This window comes from Oryzias melastigma, linkage group LG1, assembly GCF_002922805.2.
Source record: "Oryzias melastigma strain HK-1 linkage group LG1, ASM292280v2, whole genome shotgun sequence".
Lineage (NCBI taxonomy): Eukaryota > Metazoa > Chordata > Actinopteri > Beloniformes > Adrianichthyidae > Oryzias > Oryzias melastigma.
Window position 1 is genome coordinate 6,030,618 of NC_050512.1, and position 21,935 is coordinate 6,052,552.

At 36.6% G+C, this 21,935-nt stretch overlaps 2 protein-coding genes across 3 annotated transcripts; both read left to right on the forward strand.

Annotated features, from left to right (window-relative positions):
- Positions 1-618: 618 nt before the first annotated feature.
- LOC112145483 (E3 ubiquitin-protein ligase DTX3L) lies at positions 619-6,771 on the forward strand. Its single transcript, XM_024270742.2, has 4 exons — positions 619-2,406; positions 4,364-5,332; positions 5,630-5,847; positions 5,951-6,771. Exons 2-4 carry the CDS (start codon positions 4,523-4,525, stop codon positions 6,024-6,026), a joined length of 1,104 nt encoding a protein of 367 aa, XP_024126510.1. The 5' UTR covers positions 619-2,406; positions 4,364-4,522; the 3' UTR covers positions 6,027-6,771.
- A 2,156-nt stretch (positions 6,772-8,927) lies between these two features.
- On the forward strand, positions 8,928-21,475 carry LOC112145167 (serine/threonine-protein phosphatase 6 regulatory ankyrin repeat subunit C). 2 transcript variants are annotated; one of them, XM_024270258.2, is made up of 29 exons: positions 8,928-9,098; positions 9,391-9,474; positions 9,814-9,892; positions 9,970-10,040; positions 10,132-10,332; positions 10,599-10,686; positions 11,159-11,301; positions 11,460-11,672; positions 11,780-11,858; positions 11,978-12,092; positions 12,601-12,683; positions 12,772-12,889; positions 13,250-13,318; positions 13,387-13,527; positions 13,684-13,740; positions 13,918-14,029; positions 14,116-14,187; positions 14,274-14,475; positions 14,604-14,691; positions 15,472-15,589; positions 15,676-15,895; positions 16,015-16,102; positions 16,201-16,284; positions 16,555-16,700; positions 16,851-16,933; positions 17,120-17,202; positions 18,503-18,594; positions 18,666-18,850; positions 21,024-21,475. In XM_024270258.2, exons 1-28 carry the CDS (start codon positions 9,072-9,074, stop codon positions 18,845-18,847), a joined length of 3,138 nt encoding a protein of 1,045 aa, XP_024126026.1. In that variant the 5' UTR covers positions 8,928-9,071; the 3' UTR covers positions 18,848-18,850; positions 21,024-21,475. The 2 variants fall into 2 exon arrangements, with proteins under 2 accessions (XP_024126026.1, XP_024126025.1); XM_024270257.2 differs by having other exon boundaries at positions 18,666-21,475.
- Positions 21,476-21,935: the final 460 nt, after the last annotated feature.

The window sequence follows — 21,935 nt, forward strand, 5'->3', positions numbered from 1 at the left end:
AGTTTTATTGAAAACTACAACAATTTTTTTCACTCTCAATTGTGGAAATAAATCTTTGACGAATATCACATTTTTAGAGGTCAAGTTAATTTTTTTGTAGTGCTATTTGTTAGTGTTGAAATCTGATGTTTACTTCAACACTATAACAAATGGTTATTACGAAAAAATTAATTGGATTTCTTCAACAAACATCTGATATATTGAAGAAATCCAAGGAAAAAGGAAAAGGGTGTTTAAAAAGGTCAGTTCTTTATTTGTGGATTTACACAAGATTATTTTTTGAGCTTTAATGTTAGTATTTCTAAGTATTTATCTTAATTCATGACAGACACCTCGCATGTTATGTTAATATAATAACAAATTTAACTCACAATGCTATTTGTGTGGCCCGTCTGAATTTGTTTATATATATATATATATATATATATATATATATATATACCTTGTGCTTTATTTCTTTAGATAATAAATAATTAATGATACCTCACTGTGTAAATCCTTTACTTGTAAGCTTTTTAGTCATAAAAGAAAAAAAAACACACAATAAGTATTTTGGCTCAGGTAGTTGAGCCGACTGTTTAATGTTTGAAGAGTTGGCGGTTCAAATCCTGCTGGTGTGTGAATGTTTCTGACAATTGCTCAGAGGGGCTGTAGATACAAACTAGGAGCCACGCTTACAGCATCACCAAGTATGAACGAGAGTGAATGAATGATGGTTTCACAATGCAAAAGCATAATATTTAGATTCTCTTGTTTTGTAAATGAAAACCCATTTCAATCTTGTTGAGCAAATACATTCACTTCTTACTCATTAAAGCGATGACCTCATTCAGATTTTTGAGTGTGCAGGTAATTTAAAGTATTTATTCAAGTTATAAACAAAGTAAACAGGATAAAGTCACACATTCACGGGGAGAACATACAAGTTCCATGCAGGTTCAGGTCCTACCAGGATCTGAACCTGATATCTTCTCATTGCAGCAACACTAACCACTTCACCACCAGAACAGCTAACTCTTCCAAATAAAACAAAAGAACCTTATTGATGACCAACTTTTGTCTTTTTGAATGGGGAACAAACATTTTTGCACGTTTCCTTCTGGTGTTTCCAATAAATGTCACAGCAAATGACAATAATCTGGATGGTGGAGTACAGTATTCCTAACGTTCTTCTTCTTTCTATTATTTACTGGTGGATGGATATAAGCACAGCTGGGGTCACGTCTGCCCCCTGCAGTACTGGAGTGTCCCCAACAGTCAGCCACACACACCTGGAGCATGCTCAGTTGACAATTTGTGATTAGTTCAGTGAAAACATTGGCCCAACGAGTTTTTAAGATGTTTTGATAGGATAAATGAATCTTGCTTTATCAACTTTTAATTGACATCATGTCAGGTCAATAAGTACATCTTATTTTGGGACTGCAAACCTATTTAAAACATGTTGAGCAGACATATTAATTTCATGCATACTGAAAAATTGCCTGACTCATAGTTTGCCCTCTCTCGGTGGGTGGAGTGTTCCTGCACCAGGTGGAGGAGTTTAAATATCTTGGGGTCGGAAGAACATGAGATCGACAGGTGGACTGGAGCGGCGTCTGCCGTTATGATGTCACTGTACCAGTCCGTTGTGGTGATGGGAGTGCTGTGCCAGAAAGAAAAGTTTTCTATTCACCAGATGATCTTTATTCCAGTACTGACCTATGGTCATGAGCTCTGGGTCATGACCAAAAGATCCCGACAACAAGCGGCTGAAATGAGCTTCCTCTGGAGGGAGGGTGGGCGCCCCAGAGAGAGCTCGGAGTAGAGCCGGTTCTCCTCCGCATCGAGAGGAGCCAGTTGAGGTGACTCAAGCATCTGGTCCGAATGCCTCCAGACGTCTCCCTGGAGAGGTGTTACGGACATGTCCCATTGACAGGACATGCGAGGGAGACTAAGTCTCTCGGTTGGCCTTGGAACGCCTCGGAGTCCCCCAGGAGCTGAAGGAAGTGACTGGGAGAGGGAAGTCTGGGCATCTTTGCTTGGACTGTTTGCCCCCGTGACCCGGTCCTGGATGAACGGAAGAAGATAGATGGATGGAGCTTGATGTGCAAAAAAAGTAATTTTTTTCAGTGGAGAAAAGAAAAGTTAAAAAATTGAAAGTTAAATGTCTAAGTAGCTTTGAACTCCTGATCTCAGTGTGAATTATAAACCATCATGTTTTTAGACAACCATCCTGCAGCTGTGACTTTATTATAACTTAATTAGAGCTAAGACTGGTTTAGTGGCTTATGAGTTGAACCTCCCCATGTTTACTCAACAGGGGATTTCAAGTTCCTGCGTGCACAAAAGTTTCACTTTCACTTTCCTGGCTGATCCTCTAGCGATTCCGTCTCTCCTTGTTGGTTTCAGCTAAAAGGCCGGACGGTAAGTGGTCAACTGCTGTCCTTGGACCTTTCTTCTGTACTCTCAAACTTTGTGTCAACATATTTTCATAGGATGGTTCTTTGACTGCAGAGACTAATGACCTATTTGCTGCCTTTAAGAAAAAAAAAGAAAGAAAACAAAAAAATCCATGAAACTGATCAATTCTGGACACTTATAAAGTGGTCATTATATGAATGCTAGAATAACGTTTTTTTGCTCATTATTTTCTGTAAAAGCAGGAATAACGTTGTTTTTATAAACACTTTAGTTGTCAATAAAATGAGGAAGTTAAAGATATGATTTGTGTTAAAGGGCCTGCATCGTGTAAAATCAACTTTTTAAGCTTTTGGGTGTATTATCATGTTCATTCCTAACTATAAACAACCTCAAAGTGGTGTTTTGATCTGTTCACTCATTTCTGAGCAATCCTCTAAAAACCTGCACTGTGAGCACCAGCCCCTCCCAGCCCAGAACTGGGCTGGAAGAACGGGTTCTCTCAAGCTCAGGAAGATTCTGCTCTGCCAGCACCATTAACACATGTAGCGGCTTCCACTAGCCTAGGAAGCTACGATCAGCTAGCTTTGCAAGCTCCCCTGTCTCGTGCACAGTTGTGCAGACGAAGGCTGTCTGTGTGCTATTTATGTGGTGGCGTACGCCAAAGGACATTCTGGTGAGGAATCTGCTCCACATTTAAGGTAAAGTATCCAAGAATGGTGCAAGCAGATGGGTGATATTGGGAAGATGCTGCAGACATGGAGCAGACTATTTCCTGGTGGGAAAAGTGAGCAAGAAATTAGAAGGACTGGTTTGAAGATGGATTATTGAGCAAAGACAGAAAAGTGCACATGTCTCCAGGAAAATGATCTGAATGAAAGTGAAGACAATTTTTGATACAGAGATTGATGATGCTTAAAGAGAACAGAAACATTCACAGCCAGTGCTGATCAGAACATAATAAAATGTTCTCATCATTTCAATAAATAATGAAATGTTCATCGGGTGGTGTTGTCTGCATTTTGTGACAGAATTTCCCCACAAATTGAACGTGTTAGCCATCACCATTTTGTTTGTGAACGCCGGGACTACTAAATTCAGATGCACAATATGCAAATCCTTCTTTGCAAAAATTTGGATGTTTGTTTTTGTGGAAGAAATGCAGACATGCTACCGAGGACTTCATGAAATGGGCAGCACCCACTAGTAGCAAAAGGCAGAGGCTCAGCGATCAAATCGTCTTACTTCCAGGTAGAAAAAAATAGAGTACTCAAAAATAACTAATATTTCATAAATAATATGTTCTTTAGTGTGCCAAAGGTAATATATGACCATAATTAAGGATATATTTTACTCTGAAAGGCTTAATTAAACCATATAGGCCCTTTAAAACCTGTTTCAGGTACTGTTGGGGGAAAAGAAATCCTGAGCTAAAAATGTTGCCTTTATTTTGATTTTAGAAGATCTTTTTTGTGAAATAGCAACAAAAACGCTTCCAAAAGTTGGAACTTTAGTTCAAGAAGTATTGTTTGGGTTTTGGGCATTAAAATATGTAAGTGGTCTTTTGATTTTGATTACTTCTCAGTAGCATTGTTTTAATACAAAATCATGTTTTTGAGACATATTTCTTAAAATAAATAAACAAACATGAGATGAAGCACCAAAAGCTGTCTTTGTATTTATCTCATTTACGAGATGTTTTTCTTTTGGTTTTGTCAGTTTCTAACTTGAACCTTGTCATTTGCACATTTTTTTGATGAAATAAATTCATTCTATTCTAAGAAAATGTTTAATTTCATCTGTTTTTCAGAGAGTTATTCCTCTCAAAGAAAATAAATGTATTTTGTCTTTAAGGTAAAATTACAATCTGCTTTATGTGCCTAATTATGCGCAATTAAAAAAAAAGAAGAGCAATACAATTTATTTTAAATAAAGTAATAAATATATACTTTTTATTTTCTAGGAAACTACAGATTCACAGCCACCACCTGCAGCCGGAAAGCAAGACAGAAACTTTAAATGAATGGTGTATTCTCCACAGAAATCATTCTGTTATGAGATTAGTATCGTAAAATCAACTTCAACACAGAGGATAACCTAAATTAAGGCTTGAGTAAAGAGCATGAATTCCATCAGCTCTGACATAAGCTGTGTCGTCCCAGTGAATCCTTTCTGGTATGTGAATAATGTCTACAATGAAGAATTTAAAAACATAGAACAAAAATACAAAGTCCAAATAAAGGCACAAGTCAATGTCCAATTTCTAGCTGATCAGGATGTTGGCCGTCCACTTGATGCCATGTCTGAGTTCTTAGAGCTAATTGATAAGAGCTCCAGTGAATCCTACTGTTCCCACATTCCTCTCAAGTTTGTTGATCCAGATCAGTGGAGTAATGCATTCAGGAACGTCCAGAAAACTGAAAAAAGGCTTCTACTTACTCTGACATCTGAGGAAATCAGTGCATTTGGACCGACCTGCAGTCAGGATGCATTCAGCGATGCAATATGTGCAATGCAGAAACCAACAAGCCTTCTTGAAGAGACAGCTCAGGCTACACCGTCAGACAAGAACTGGAAAGATTTGCTGATTGGTTCAAGAACAAGAATAGATAAGCTCTGCAGCAAATACACTGACACCTCATCTGATGCTGCCAGCAGCAGTGGAGGCAAAGAATGCTGTTCCATATGTTTACTGCGATTAAATAAAAAGAAACGCCTGAAGTGTCAACATGAGTTTTGTGAAGAATGCCTACAGCATGCATTACATCAGACTGGGTCCATATGTCCTCTCTGCAACCACGTCTTTGATGTGTTACTGGGAGATCAGCCAGACGGAAACATGTCATGGACTAAAAGTTCAGATTCTCTCCCTGGATTCTCAGACTGTGGACACATCGTTATCACTTACAACATACCCAGTGGAGTACAGACGGTAAATATTGGTTTCTTTAATACACTTTTTCCAGAGAAACAGGAATATTTTCTATAGTGCAGCACAAACTTGATTGTTTTAGAAAATATCCCTTAAATCAGGACAAATATTTATGATCAATAGCTGTATAGCTGTAAATTCATTGTGATTTTGTTCTTTGAGTGTTCTGAATCTTTGATAAACTAATAAAATAATTTCTCTTAATTCTTAATCTGAGGGGACAAACTAGTTTGGATTTTGATTTATTAACTGTTTAATTCAAATGAGTACAAAATCTGTCTTGTGTTCTTCTTGCAGGAAAGGCATCCTAACCCAGGAAAACCATTTAATGGTACTTCCAGAACTGCGTATCTGCCAGACAACAAAGAAGGCAATGCGGTTCTGAAACTGTTAAAGAAAGCCTTTGACCAGAGGTTGATTTTTACAGTTGGTAATTCAAAAGCAATCGGTCTAAAAAACCAGGTTGTTTGGAGTGATATTTCCCACAAGACCTCTCTGTCAGGAGGCGTACAAAAGTAGGTATTACCAATCGGATCTCTATGCTCTATGTCTATTAGTTTTTCATTTTTGTTTTTCAATCATTGATATCTAAACACTTGTCGTGTTTTGCTACTACAGATTCGGATATCCTGATTTCAACTATTTGGAAAGAGTGAAAAAGGAGCTGAAGGTTAAAGGCATCGAGGAAAGCTGACACCACTGGAAATTATTTTGTGCTACAAAAATTTTTAAAGATTGAAAAAGTGTTTAAAGAATAATATTTATCTTTGTGAAATTTATAGGATTCTAATTTTTTTTTAGCTGTCATCAATTCATGTCTGCAAGCTAAGCATAAAAAGCTAAACAAAGAGAGTACCTTAACTTTTTGAATGATTAGTGACTCATAAAATCTACATGAGAAATGAAGCACTTTTTAGTTGCAACATAACAACCAATACGTAATATTTTGCATGAAAACTGGAGCTGTACATCCCAGTAATATGAACCTGCAGGCCCGGAGACCCAACAACACTCTCAGGACCGCACTCTCAGGACCCTGGCTTTTCTGAGGACTAACAGCATCCTCAGGATGATTTCAGGACTCGTTTCTTGAGACAGCGCCTCCTTGGGTGCTATTTTATTGATTTCTTTTCTACAATAAATGTTACTAAAGATGAAAATTTGGCATGTTTCATGCACCAGTAACTTTTTGGTAATGACTGATTATTTCTAATGTTTTTCTTACTGATGAATTATACATTTATATTTAACCCTTCAGGTGCCAGGGTTTTTCAGTGCAAATATAATCCAGTACATGTAGAGGCTTGAAACATTTGCATGGTGAATCCATACTGATTTATCTTTATTGTTTTATCTAACTGCTGATAGAGAATTGATTCTGGTATTTTCTAAGCTCCCGAAATGTATCAGACGTTGAGAATATTGGGATCTGAGTTAATAAAATTCATCTTTAACGTTTGTCTTCTGTTGCACTAATTTAACACATTCTCCATGAGAAACACATGTATTTCACAATAAAATAAAAGGAAATACAATAAATTACAACATGCCTAAAAAATCTAATAAAAACCAAACCCAAAACATCTGGAAAATTAAGCAGGATCTGCTGAGGTGGGAAGAATAACTTTTATTAAAAGTTATATTAAAGAGAATAACTTTCATTTATTCGTTACATTAGGCTTAAAAAGACAAAACAATACTTATAACCACTTAATCGCTGTTTTCTGTACAAGAAATCACAGCTGTATATAGGAAAGGAAAGATATATTAGAACAATTTTTCCAATTAAACATAAGATTTAATAAAAATGTTTCTACTATGGGAGTATCTCTGCTTTTTTCAATTCTATACCGGTCCTTTGTGAAATTCATCTACTTTACTAAAAGAAATATTGTGCTCTTAGAAATATTTTGTAACAGTTGTAATTTGTTTTTTTTAGGCTGCAGAGTTTTTGATAATGAATTTGAACCTTATAATCTTGTTGGTTGGAAATAGTTTGTAGAACAAAATGGGCAGTGATTATTGCTGCAGCCTATAACACACTGTTTCATCTAGAGACTTCCTCTTTTGAACTGTTGTATCCATCTGGACAAAAAAGATACACCAGTAAAGTGTAAAGTAAAGAGTAATTTATCTGAACAATACAGGATGAATACTTAATATTATTCGGTAATAGCAATAAATCAAGTTTGCATATTACATTACAAAATAGTAAAATACTTATCAATCAAAACATACTTGACTTTGCTCAGTAAACATTTCGTTTTCCCCTGTGTAGACTATATTTGGGTTATAATGGCACAATATTAATGAATGAAAAATAAAAATTAATCCTTCACACTCACACTTCCCATTAAATTAATGGAAGTAGTCAATAGGCTTAAAAAATTGTTTTTTTATACATATTTTTTTTAATAAAATCTTTATATTTTTCCCTCCCTTGTTCATTTAGACTCAGCGTCAGATTTAATTTCAGACGAAGACTTGAATAGCGTAACAAACAAGTGAGATCGGCCTTTAAAGATTTTTTTTGTATCAGCAAAAACAAAATCCTGCACAGAAACTTTCAACGGGCAATCAACAGCAAATCCCAGGAGGAGAGGACCGCAACTAAAAGAAGCAGAAATGGACTTTCAGATGATACAGATGGAAAATGGTATTTTGCTTCATATTTTTATCCATTGTTCATTACAAACAAGTGTTTTACAAACTGCTTACTGTTGTGATTTGTAAATTTGTATAAAGTGCAATAAAGTTCATTAGATAAAGATATCTAATTCCCCCCGGAACAAGTTGACCCACGCAAAACGTTTGTTCATCTTTCTGAAAAATGCCTTAGAGCAGCTTGACAAGTTTCTAATGTCAAAATTCTGATCATTAACATTTTAAATGCATTGTTTAAATTGAGCTTCAGTAGTAGCTTCAGTAAAAAAAGAAGAAAAAAAAGAAGAAAATTTGCATTTGATCTGATCAGAACCGGATTACATAACTATGCAAAACTGTAAAATGATGTAGCTATATAGGGATGGGATTATATAAATTCCCTTCTTCCTACCTCTTTTTAAGCAATAAATCAAAACCTGGCTTTAGTTAATAGTTACACAAATTAATAAACCAAATGTGACATAAGTGTGTGTTTTTTTGTTTGTTTGTTTTCTATTTTCTAATCAAAGCATATTATTTCTGTAAAAAGTTTGAAATAATTGTGTGTTTTGTCCTGTGTTTTTCATAATCTATACTTGAAATAAACCAACCAATCAATCAATCAATCAATTTGGGCGATTTGATCAGTCATAATCATAATCAGTCATAATCGAACTTTCTTAATTGATATTAATTTCAGATTTAGCAATAAATTGATTCAAGGTATTTGGCCATTTGCTTTGTTAATGTGAAATAAAAATGTGTGTAGTTTTTAATTAGTGTGACTTTGCATTCATATTACGTTTAGTAAAAAGTGCAAACGTAGAGTTTCCTGAAAACTAATATTATCTCGATCTTAAGGCAGTATTTGTTTATTTATTTTTTTAAGAGAAATACAACGATGAAATATACACGACAGCTTTAAAGTAAAGCTTTGGCGTTCTCAAAGTCGCGTTCTCGCGATGTTTAAATAAAACTTTATTGACAATCACCAATTTTTACAGCTGTGCTAGGCTACCGGGTTTAAAGCATCACATTTAGATGTTATGCGGTTCACTCTAAATTACGGTGAAGATGCTTTCTCAATAATTAGGATATGGACTTAAGAAGTATCACGGACCAGGTAGAGTATACATTTTCCTGAGTTTAAATCATTTCATGTCTTTGTAAACAGTGGCTAGCCTGCTAAGCTAGTCAACGAGAAAAGTTTTTGACAAGACTTATATGAAGTAAATGTTATGCTGGACATCGGTGGATCATATTTTTCTAACAAAATAATCGTTAGAAGCGCTGTTGATGATTGTTAGCCTTAAAAACGGCGAATTGTTGTCGTTTCCTGCTTTGATAACTTAGCTCAATGGGGTAATTTAATAAGACTTCTATATATTTTTTTTTTAATCACATCCTTCCTCCAGTCTCCTCTGGTCCAAGCTATATTCAGCCGAAACGCAGAAGATGTTACGTTTTTGTTGAACCACAACGAAGATGTCAACGCACAGGTAATATCATCCAGTCATTTTTGTGAATTTAAATTTAGCATAGTTTCTAAAACTGTAAGAATAAACTCATTCTAGCTGGTTACTATAAAAAGCCCTTTCTGGCCTTTCAGTATTTCAGAGTGCTACCACATTTAAAAGAAAGGGAAGTTTCTTTCAAATGTGTTGACACATTTGTTGGCAAATTAAAAAAAAAAATCTCTCTTTCAAGTGTGTCAGCATTATAAAAAAAAGAAGTTTACATTGCTATTGATGGATTTTATGGCATAATATTTTTGTAATGAAAAACAAGGAACAATTTGCTTTTTTAAAATGTTTACTATAATGTTTTCCTTCATCCAGGACCAAGAACAGGGAACACCACTCCATGCTGCTGCTTATTTGGGTGATGTCCACATTATGGAAATACTTATTAGCTCAGGTAATAGAAGATCTTGAGTATTTCTTCTTCATCACAAGAAAAAAACCTAAAAACTAATATTTGTTTCTTCATTTTAGGAGCAAATATTAGCTCTAAAGACATTGGGATGCTCACTCCTTTACATCGAGCGGCTGCCTCAAGAAACGAAGTACCTATCGCCCAAAACACAAACAAATTAAGAGGAAAAGTCAGTCACTATGCCTGTGTACTTGACTTCTCTTGTTTGTTTTTTTTAACAGAGGGCTGTGGAGCTGCTGTTAAAGCATAAAGCAGAGGTCAACTCAAGAGACAAATTCTGGCACACACCCTTACATGTGGCAGCAGCAAACTGGGCCACATCCTGCGTTGCAGCACTGATACCACATGTTTGCAGCCTGGATGTTACTGACAAGTTGGGAAGAACACCGCTTCACCATGCGGCACACAGTGGCCACAGAGAGGTAATATGATGTGAACAGTCGCTTTTATGCTTTGTAGTTATTTCAGCGTTTGGTTTGTATAAAAATTTGATTTACTTGAATTTCTCTAGGAACAAGGAAGGATATCACACTGTATTAGAATTTTGCTATTGACCAAACAGATCAAATCACTTTTATATGTTACTTCACCATGCATTCACATAATGACCTTAGTCATTTAAGTGTAAATATTTCAGGAGATGTAACATCACAAGCTTACTGCTTAACACAATTCTGTGTTTCTGCAGATGGTGAACTTACTCGTGTTAAAAGGTGCCAGTGTAAATGCCAAAGATAAGAAGGAGAGGCAGCCAATTCACTGGGCTGCACACCTCGGTGAGTGAAACACTTGTCAGGTAGATGTAATGGTGCCTCTCCATATAATTAAACTGTCACTGTAAGTGTAAGAAAGACTAGATATATGATAACATTTGAAGGGGGGTGACTTTTGTGTTAAGATAATCCATAGTGTTTGCTAATCTTTTGGTGTTTAGACATATTGAAAGAGTTAGATGTCTCATTAAGTAAAGAAATGTCCATTTCTGTTAAAAGGCTGCAGGTATCTTCCACCTTATGTGTCTGTTATTTTCTGCTAATGTTCAAATCCAATGTACCCCCTGCGTCCAGACAATATATTTTACATCTGTTACATCTGTTTGGTTTTCAAAACTTTCTGTTAATGCTAAGAAAAAAAAAGTCCATCAATCTTCTTAAATCAGAACTAGTTTTTTATTACTTTAGTTTCAAATTAATTAATTTGTATTGTGAGGGAAACTACTTCCCTAATGTGTATTTGATCTTGTTTCAGGATATTTGGAGGTTGTGAAACTGCTGGTTTCTCATGGTGCAAGTGTGACATGCAAAGACAAGCATGGCTACACTCCACTTCATGTTGCAGCTGTCAGTGGACAGCTCGATGTGGTCAGCTATCTGTTGAGACTCGGGGTTGAGGTAATGTGGCTGCGGCTCAGTCATATATATCACTGTCACAAAGCAAACAGTTTTTATCACAGCCAACTGATGTGTTTTGAATCTAATCTTTTATAATTAATTGCTCCTTCAACTTGAATACTTTTGTCGTCTGCTCTTCTGTTTTTATTTCCTGGTAGCCTGATGAACTCAACAGCTTTGGGAACACGGCCCTTCATATGGCCTGTTACACAGGGCAAGACATTGTAGCCTCTGAACTGGTGAACTGCGGCGCCAACCTTAACCAGCCAAGCTACCATGGCAACACACCACTGCACATGGCTGCTGCTTCTTCCAGTGGGGTGATGTGTTTTGAGCTGCTAGTCAACAACGGTGCTGATGTCAACGTGCAAGTAGGCAGATATACAAGAAAAAGAAAAAAACAAAACACATGGATCTTTGGGAGTTTTTATTCAAACTAAATGGACATGTATTTTTTTCTCCAAATCTTCTTTTACAGAACAAAGATGGGAAGAGCCCTTTGCATGTAGCTGCTATGTATGGACGCTTCACAGGCTCTCAGATTCTGATTCAAAATGGTAAAATAAATAACAAAATACAAAAACACCTCTGAAAATATTCATTCATCCTGTATAGCTTTCAGTTTGTGAAATTCTGCTGTTTTTAATGTTTAAAATATGTAATTTCCCATCTGTAGGTGCAGAGATCGATTGTGAGGATGTGGATGGAAACACTCCACTTCATATTGCTGCTAAATGTGGGCAGGAGTTACTAATCAGTACTTTATTGACAAATGGTGCCGACAAATGCAGGTTAGTCTGCCTGTAATGAACACTGCTGAACCACAATGTGTGATTACCAAAATTACAGTTATCACAGCATTTGAATTTTCTAAAAAATAATGCGTGCATTTAATTTAAAGAAAGCCGTTTCTATAAAAGAATACAAAATTAACCTCAAATCATGAAGTAAATATTTTTATGTTTTAGAAAGAAGAACAATGTTGACTCTTAAGAAAGAAGTTATTGAATAAATAATTAGCTTCCCCTGTGAATGTCAGATTGTGTTCTTAGCTGTGCAAGCGCATTTCTATATCTCAGTTCTGCATTTGTGTGTTTGTTAGGAAAGAGTATTAGAGCCAAAAAAAGTAATATTACAAGATTAAAGTAGTAAATTTCTGAGAAAAAAAATTGTAAACTTACAACTTTTTTTATCATAAATAAGTTTATAGATCGATTTGCTTGATTAAAACAGTCAATTTTACAATTTCCCAAAAACTTAAAGCTTTTGTTTCAAAGAATATTTCTCTGATCTCTTTAGACAGGGGGTTCATGGGATGCTTCCACTGCATTTGGCAGCTCTCTGCGGCTTTCCAGACTGTTGCCGCAAGCTGCTGTCCAGCGGTGAGACTAAACCTGACTCACGAAAAATCTCATCTGCTCCCATCTGACTGAAAACACAGCATGAAGCTGCTTTTTGTTTGTCATTTAGGCCATTTCTACAACTCCATGCCTTCTGCAGTAGGCAGCCCCCTCTCAACTGAGGAGTTGGACGTAAACCTCTCAGATGATCACGGGAGGACCTGTTTGCATGCAGCTGCCTCTGGGGGGTGAGGTTTGAGCCTACTATGTTTTTAGACCTGCGACAGACTGGCGACCTGTCCAGGGTGTACCCCGCCTTCGCCCCTCAGTAGCCGGGATAGGCTCCGGCACCCCCGCGACCCCGAAAGGGATGAAGCGGTCAAGAAGATGGATGGATGGATGGATGTTTTTAGACAGGAAATTAAAGAATTGAAAACTCTTTTTAAGGCACAAAGATTGTAGTTACTTTTGATAAAACTGACTTTAAAACCAGTAATGAAAGTAATCTGGGGAAAAATAGAAAAATGTATTTTATGTTTGTTATGGTTCTTGATCCTGAAATTTAAATTTACATTTTTTTTTTATCTGATTTTCAATATGTTTTGCAGAAATGTAGAGTGTCTGAATTTGCTGTTAAACAACGGTGCAGAGTTGGACATAAAAGACATTTTAGGAAGGTAAGCAGGACTCTCAAGCAAGATCTTATGACAAGCACGTTGATTTCACTCTACTTTTTGCCTCCCAGATCTCCTCTGCACTACGCTGCAGCAAACGGGAACAGCCAGTGCACCGTCTCCCTGGTAAGAGCCGGTGCCGTGGTCAACGATGCCGACCTGATGGGCTGCAGCCCTCTCCACTACGCTGCAGCGTCACACGCCTTCTGCGGGTGAGAAGGCTTATCGTCATTTTAGCATTTTAGACCAAACAAACTTTGCAGGGTTGCATTAAACAACTCCTTAAGAGGAAATCAATATTTACCGTATCTTGTTATAGAAACCCCCCACATTTAAAGAATTGTTTTTTTGTTTTTTTTTATCCACAGAGGGGAAACCGGCTCTGGTTCAAGTCTCAGTGAGGAGAAAGAACATGAAGCTTATCTGTAAGTTTAATGTTTAATAAAAAGAAGATTATATCTAAATAATGTGCTACTTCCTGTGCTACTTAAAAACATGTTAGTTTTTTTCCCCTAACATTTGTAGTGGCTGCCTGTCTTGATTAAAAAGAAGAAACAAAAATACATTTTTTGCAGTTCTTGTTGTGTTCGGTTTGTGTTCAGGTGTTTAGACTACCTGCTAGACAACGGTGCCGACCCCACTCTGAAGAACTGTCGGGGTTACAGTGCCGTGCATTATGCAGCAGCGTGTGGGAACAAACAGCATCTTGAGTTGGTCAGTTTTATTTATTTTTTTAATCAGACAGCTTGTATTAAACATTTGTGCACTTCAGATTAAATTAAAGTTTGTTACCTTTACAGCTCTTGGAGATTTCTTTTAATTGCCTTGAAGAAGCTGAAAGCAACATCCCAGTCAGTCCTTTGCATTTAGCTGTGAGTATTTCATTAATGATAATGACTAAATAGGAAAAATGTTTTATTTTGACATGATTGGCCCTTTTTTCTGTTTCCTGCTCCAGGCTTATTATGGTCACTGTGAAGCGCTCGGACTGCTTTGTGAGACTTTAGTGAGTTTGGATGTTCGGGACATTCAAGGGCAGACTGCCCTCCACCTGGCTGCTCAGAGGGGCTTTTCTCAGTGTGTGGAGGTGCTGCTGGAGCACGGCGCCTCCTACTCCCTGAGGGAGCACAAACGCAGGTGGACGGCTCTACATGCTGCAGGTGTGAGGATCCCAAAGACTTCTGACCTATCTTTTTTTAAATTAATAGCTTTGTTTATGTGGTCTCCTAAGTTCTGAGTTATGTGTGTTTATTATCTCTGAATTAAAATTGAGATTTTTTTGGTGCAGCTGCTGAGGGCCAGGTGGACTGTCTTCTTTTACTCGTCAACTGCAAGCAAAGTGTAGATGTCATCGACAGTCAGGACACACAGGGACGGTGAGGGAATCTCTGTTATATATACGGATCCTTGATGCACTTTTCAAATTTATGCATCAAGTTATTTTAGAAAATTGAAAACCATCAGAATGAAACAACAAAATCAACAAAAAATGCAAGCAAAGTTGGATATAGTTGTAAAAATGAAGTTGAATGTGAAAAAATGACTAATTTTAGATAATATTAACAAAACCAGTACTGAGCATGTTTTCATATTGCTAAAATGCTAACAATTTTTTATTTAAAAAGTTGAGCTCTTCAAAATTACTGTTTTTAGCAAAAATACATATAGTTTCCTTTCAAAATACAAACCTGCTTCAGTTTAAAAGCATGTTGAATGTTTGCAATTCAGCTTGACAATAAAAGAAACATTTATTACACTGTATACCCATCAAATTCAGCATTATTCTAATATAATATATAGATTATTTTCCACTTTACAACTGCATACGTTTAGAAATGTATTTTGTTGTGTCCTTCAATTTCAGTATTTTATTACAGTTTATTAATTTATCGGTATACATTGCTGTAGATAGAGTGACGTTTTAAAATCACTGTAAGGAAACGTGTCTCCTTAATAAAATAATGATAAAGTAGCACATAATAAAATGTATAAAAGTCTGTTTTTACATGTGAAGAAAGCATTAAACATTTTCTTAAAATAAAAACAGTTCACTTGATGTTGTATGTCAGCTGAAGGTTTCTAAAGACGGTGTAGTATTCTGAGACGCTTAATATTTTTTTATTCTGACCCTTTAAAATCAACCTTTTTGTTTTCAGAACGGCTCTCATGCTGGCTGCTCTGGGATGTCATACAGACTGCATTCACATCCTCTTAGAGAAAAAAGCAAATCCTGATGCAGCAGATAAAAAAGGCTTCACTGCCCTTCACAGAGTTGTGAGTTGTAAATGCACAAAAAGGATAAAATTGTCAGTTTTTTTTTCCTTTTACATGGTGTTTTGTTGTTGTTTTAATCCTTGCAGGCCATGTTGGGCAGTGATGAGGGTGTGTCTGCTCTGTTGGAGCACGGGGCTTCTGCTCTGTGCAGAGACTTTCAGGGAAGAACACCGCTGCACCTCGCAGCATCGTGCGGTCACACGAAGCTGCTCAGCGCTTTGCTAAAAGCTGCCAAGAAAGCCGATCCTCTGGACTCCATGCTGGACTTCAGGAGCTACACACCTACACACTGGGCCGCCTATCATGGTGACTGACAGCAGCTAATCACTTCACAAAGCAAATCAGAGTTTTTATGACATTAAACAAATTAGAAAGAAAGTACAAAAGCTCTAATAACTAGAAACTGGTCTTTTTGTCTTTTCCAGGGCATGAAGGATGTTTACACATTTTACTTGAAAACCGGCTTTTTAACAGCCAGGAAGGGAATCCGTTCACTCCGCTACACTGTGCTTTGTGCGTATCAGTCCAACTACTATTTAATCTTGAAATAAATTCTTTTTAATACATTTAAAGCTAGCATTCAAAGTTTTAACAGGTTTTCTCCCCTGCAGAGTCGGTGGATTTGATGGTGCTGCTGTTCTGCTGGTAAAGGCTGTTGGGCCTCAAATTGTCAACATTAAGGATTCAAAAGGAAGGTGAGTTTGATTCTAACTTATGTTCCAGCCCTGGATTTGTCTTAAGGTGATGCCAGTAAAAACTTTGATTTCATTATTATTTATTTTAATTATTTTGAATTTAAGGGTTAATTTAATTAAAACAATTTCAACTAACTGTATGTCAATTACTACAGTTTTTAGGATTCTATGTTTGTGTAGATAGTGTTGAGCTCACAGGATTTGATCTTTCTGTATAAAATTTGCCCAGTATCTAGCAGTTTTGTCGTCATTGTGTGTGTTTGTGTGCAGGAGTCCGCTGCATGCAGCTGCGTATTCAGGAAGTGTTGCCGGCCTGCAGCTGCTGCTGACCTGCGGAGCAGAGATTAATGCTGTGGATCACTTTGGATGTTCTGCCCTGATGGTTGCTGCTGACTGTGGACAGACTATGGCTGTTGGTGCGTCACCAATGTTCCTTCTGTCCATCCTGCCTGTGACTTTGATCATCTTCACTGATGTGTTACTTCACACATTGCACTGAAATGCCACTCTATAAAAAAAATTAGTGACATTTTAATTCACTGTTTTATTTATTTTCTGCATTTCAGAGTTCTTGCTGCACAAAGCGAATCCAGACCTGACCCTGGTGGATGCCAATAACAACACAGCTCTTCACTTAGCCTGCAACAAGGTCACAAACACACTGAACAATGTACTCCATGCATGCAGTGGATGAACTTAATGAGAAATGTTATAAAAAATACATTTGAAGCAAGGGTTAAAAAATGATAACTTGAGGAAGCTTACACTGTTTATTTTAGCATTTAACCAAACACATTCATATATTTATCTTTACCTATGTTGCTTTACTCTGCAGGGTCATGAAATGTGTGCTCTGCTGATCCTGGGAGAAATCACAGATTCTACCCTCATCAACGCACGAAACAACGCTCTTCAGATGTAAGTTTTGCAACTGCAGTTGTTCAAAAATATGACAAAGGAATAATTAAAGGTTTAAACCGCTGAAGAATTCAGAATATTGTTTTCTTCCAGAATCATAGATTTTGTATTTCCGACAGTTATTTGAGACAGAGTATGTTTGGGAAAAACAAGATCTGTCCAGATAAAATACAGAGTGGTGTCAGGAAAAGCATCTACCTGTTAGTAAGAGTTGATTCGCTGAGGCGACCCTTAAAGGGAGGAGCCGAAAGCTGAACAAAAACAGTTATTTTTGAAAACTGAGCAGCATTGACGGCAGTCAGGACATCTTTAAATTTGTGCTCTGTATGAATGATTAGAGCAGAGATGGGCAACTCCAGGCCTCGAGGGCCGCATTCTTGCATGTTTTCAAAAATACCTGACTCTGGCATGTTCTAATCTGTTGGATGCACCTGAACCAGGTAATCAGTCGTAAGTAAGGCAGTCATGCTCTGCGGCTCTCGAGGCCTGGAGTTTCCTACCCCTGAGCAAGAGCAATCCTTGCTGACTTTTAATTATGATTTTGCCAAAAGAAAAATAAAATGACCTTTTCTTGGACATAGTTTCTGAAGAGCGGTAGTAGTTCATTAAAAATTACCCTCTGTGTTGTAAGTGGGTCCTGGAGCAACCCCGCCTCCTTTTACCTCTTAGCTGAGAGGCTGGAGCAGTGATCTTATTCCCCGCTCAGCCTATTTTCTTTGTCACAAGTCTTTGTCAAACTGAAATCTTTGTCTGCTCCGACTGATTTACAATGATTTGAATGAAAAAATAACCAGAAATCCAGTTTTAACTTTTTTATATACATATGTACTCCACCACCTAAAAAAAATGCCACAAGAAAATATTAAAAACACAGTTTTAATTGGAGTGGGTCCAAATTTTGAAATAAACCTACCAAACTTGTTGGACTGCAAAAGATCAACCCTTACACAGAAGTTGAGAAGACAGACAAGCACGACCTCATCAGACACCCCCCACCCCCCTTTCTGAAGTCTAGAAGGAGGTCCAGTTTTACATGTTTTCAGAAGTGAAACATTGAGTGACCTAAAAACAGGCACGCTTGTCTTTTTTTTTTTTGGAGCAAAATAACCTTTGAATAACCTATTATTGCTCTATCTGAAATGTATTTTTTATAATGTCAGTGAACTAAATACAACATTCTATCTTTGTGGACAAAAAGGATATTGTTAACTAGTCCTTCTGGTACCAGGTTCCTTGTATCCTCTGTTTTCTGTAGTTCTTTGCATTTGCATCTGTACTGAGATCCGTTTTTGTCTTGCAGGCCCCTTCACATTGCTGCAAGAAAAGGCCTAGCCACTGTGGTGCAGGTGTTACTGACCCGAGGTGCAGCCGTCATGGCTCTAGACGAGAAAGGTGTGTGTGTTTCCCAGGAATATCAGAAACTCCTTGTCATATATTGATCTTTTCCTGATGATTGTCTCCAGGACTCACGCCAGCTTTGGCCTGCGCGCCAAACAAGAACGTCGCAGACTGCTTGGCCCTGATCCTCTCCACCATGAGACCTTTCCCTCCCAGAGAAGCCGACGCCGCTACAGCCTCCCACTTCCTCAAGAACTGTGCTATTTCTGCTACCTGTGGCTCTAATGGGAATCTGTGTCATGCCTAAACGGTGGGACTCTCCAAAGGGAAAATCGATCATTTGTTGAAAGCCAAAAAAGTGTTATTCAGTCACACATGGAGGCAATTCTCCCACATCTAGTCTTATTATTATTACTATTAGCAAAAGCTTCCTGGTATTTACTCTGGTTTGTGTTGTGAAGCACTAATCATCAGAACTTTGTGAGGATTTTTATTTCACTATATAAGCTAATTTTACTCCTTTACGCCAGTATTGGCTTTATATTAACAATAATTGCATAAATTTGGTGTAATTTCCATTCAAAGCATTTTAATCTTTTCCAAAGAGATGTCACAGTTAAGACTGTAAAGGTGCTTTTATTTTGAAATGATGGAGCCTTCAGACATGGGATATACAGTCAACATTATGTATAGTATTCCTACACAAATACTACAGCTTTGAAGTTTGGCTCCAAGTTATGTTTTACACATATGCAGTAATGTGCCTATAAACAATTGATGCAAAGGGAGGGAACGCTCAACCTGGAGATGAAGGAAATCTGCTAATGAAGAAAACTCAGGACCTTATTTCAACAGTTTTGCTTATTGATTTGTGCATGTTCGGGGGTTGGATTGATCTTTTCCGACTTAAATGGTGTTCTTGAAACCGCTATGAGTAGCAAGAAGATGTCCTCGGTATCCTAACTAAAGCAGGGTGTTACATCCTGCCGTCATTATGCAATCCCCCTTTAACTGATGCTTATTTTGGTTTTTATGACAATAGACTTTCCTGATCTAATCCTAACTCGAGATCTATTGTTTAACCGCTGAATCTGCCTAGAATGTTTCCTATGCTGATTCTTTTTGACTTTTTAAAGTAATACAGGATGGATTTCTGATCACATAACATCCCCAAAGTTTTCTGTTTTTACTAACTTCTAAGTAGTTTCTCAGATCCCTTAATTATGCTGCAAAAAAGCCTCCAAAACATGCAGGATTATGAAGGGCATTGCAGTTGATCATAAGTCATGTCTTCCAGAACTAAAATTCATTTAACACAGGTACAAAAATCCTCACATGCTTTACGCTCGGCAGCCTTTATCTTTTAGGTCTTGCATGTGTTGCACTTCAGTTATCACAATTAAATGAGCTGAAAAGTGTAAGTGAAATCTTCAGCTTTTGACTATTTGCTAGCAAAGGCTCATGGGATTTTTTCCTAAAAAAGATTTGTTTTTTGGGGGAATCATGTCAGGCTTCTGGTAGACAAAATACTGGTATATTTTCAGCATGGGATGAAACAATAACACCTTTACCTTTTTAGTTTTCCTGTCCTGTCTTAATTGTTGCACAAAAAGCACTAATAAGAAAGTAACCATCAGTATTAGCTTTCAGCATAACAACAGCTACAGTTTAATCTTATAGAAAAAAGTCATATAGATATATATATTTAAATGTCTTTTAAATGAAGTTAAGCTTTTATGCTTCTTTTATCTAAAAATAAATGCTGCAGTTGTTCATTTATTGGGGATAAAACCCCTGATCAGTTTGTACTGTACTGTAGGTGTGAGACCTCCACACCGTCTGACGGATGCTGCTCACTATGCTTAACTTAAAAGAGAAGTGTTAATACTTTAGGGAAAGAAGCCAGGCCGAAAAGGGTCCAAGAAGTGTGACGTTTTAAATTTGCCAAACTCTAAATCTGTTGTTGTTAAGATTTACATGACAAGTTTCAATTATTTTAAATAAATCTTAAATGTTTTTTTTTCTAATAAACACCCAAAGACTTAAAAAAAACACTAAACACTAACAAATGTTTAGCTTTTTTAATGAGGATTTGTGATTCAGTATCATTTCTTTCAGTGTCTTGTTTGCACAACAGAACAAAACCAGAGAAGCTGAAACCAAATCTGTTCAGTATCAAACTCTAGGACATTTTAACATAACATATCTATAAATTAAAAAAAAAAATCAAACAAACATGCTTTTTTTCCCCGTAGAAACGATTTAAAGAAATATATCTGACAATACACGAGTTCATAGGAAGCCTTTTTATAGTGAAAGTTGTTCTATTATAAAAAATATCTGCAGTAGTTGCACACAGATATTAAAGCTTTCTTTTTTAGCTTTCTGAGAGTATTCTTTGCAATTTAAAAATAGTCACTTTATCGAGGCAAGAGCTTAAATAATGCTTACTTGTTACTTTGTGTTTTGCATTTATTTTGCAGTGATTACATGAACCAACAGCTGGAACTTTGTGGTTTCTACTTGAATGAAGACTGTTTTCCTGACTGTCCTTTTTGCAGTAGTTTGTATAAGAGTGAACTTGATCTGAATAAAGCAGCAAATAAATCCATAAACCCTTTATACACGCTTGACATTTTACACTAAATCTTTATTTTTCAGACTGTTGGAGCTTTAATTTCAAAAGAATTTGCGTTTTATTAGCAGCAAGAAAACAAATGCAGAAAAACACATTAGTAAAAACGTAATATTAGAAGGCTTTTTTAAGAGCTAAATCAGACTGCAGCAACCATAAGAATGGTTTTGCATTTTTATTCAAATGCATGGTTTGGGTTTTATCTACTTGCTTCATAAAGTTACTGTAATTGAAATTGTAAATGTTTTTCTGTGCTTTATTTACTTGATTTCTTGATTAAATTTTCATATGGAATAAAAATGTTCTGCCTATTTTCTTTTTCAAATCACCGAGTTAAAATACCTGACAGCTGAGGTTTAAAAATGAAATGGAAAAACTGGGTTTAGTACAAATTATGAACTTTTGTATATTTCAACAAAGTCAGGTGGAAAAGTCAGGGTTTCTAGAAATTCAGCTTATTATTATTATAAGGAGGAACGTGTAATTTGTAAATGCAAACCAAGTTTTTCACCCTTTTAAGGCCATTGTAAAACAAAGGATTTCCTGTTAAAGAAGAGGGGAACAATGACAAAGATTTACTGGGAATCTTTTAGTTTGGACTCAATTATTTCAAATATGTTTTAAAAGTAGCTTAAGTTTCAGCTTTTTGGATCCTGCTTGACTAAATAATGTAAAGCTATTTCATTTACACGGTTTCAGATGTTTTATGAGAGATGTTCTTCAACACAGCCAATACTTTTTCTTGTGTTCCTGTCGCTGT

What these genes read in the sequence shown, in the direction of transcription:
- LOC112145167 (XM_024270257.2), top strand. Translation starts at nt 9,072, where the DNA reads ATGGACTTAAGAAGTATCACGGACCAG. An exon ending in GTGCTGATGTCAACGTGCAA is followed by an intron (nt 11,673 to 11,779) that starts GTAGGCAGATAT and finishes CTTCTTTTACAG; the next exon opens with AACAAAGATGGGAAGAGCCC. An exon ending in ATAAAAGACATTTTAGGAAG is followed by an intron (nt 13,319 to 13,386) that starts GTAAGCAGGACT and finishes TTTGCCTCCCAG; the next exon opens with ATCTCCTCTGCACTACGCTG.
- LOC112145483 (XM_024270742.2), top strand. Translation starts at nt 4,523, where the DNA reads ATGAATTCCATCAGCTCTGACATAAGCTGTGTCGTCCCAGTGAATCCT. An exon ending in TACCCAGTGGAGTACAGACG is followed by an intron (nt 5,333 to 5,629) that starts GTAAATATTGGT and finishes TTCTTCTTGCAG; the next exon opens with GAAAGGCATCCTAACCCAGG. An exon ending in CTGTCAGGAGGCGTACAAAA is followed by an intron (nt 5,848 to 5,950) that starts GTAGGTATTACC and finishes TTGCTACTACAG; the next exon opens with ATTCGGATATCCTGATTTCA.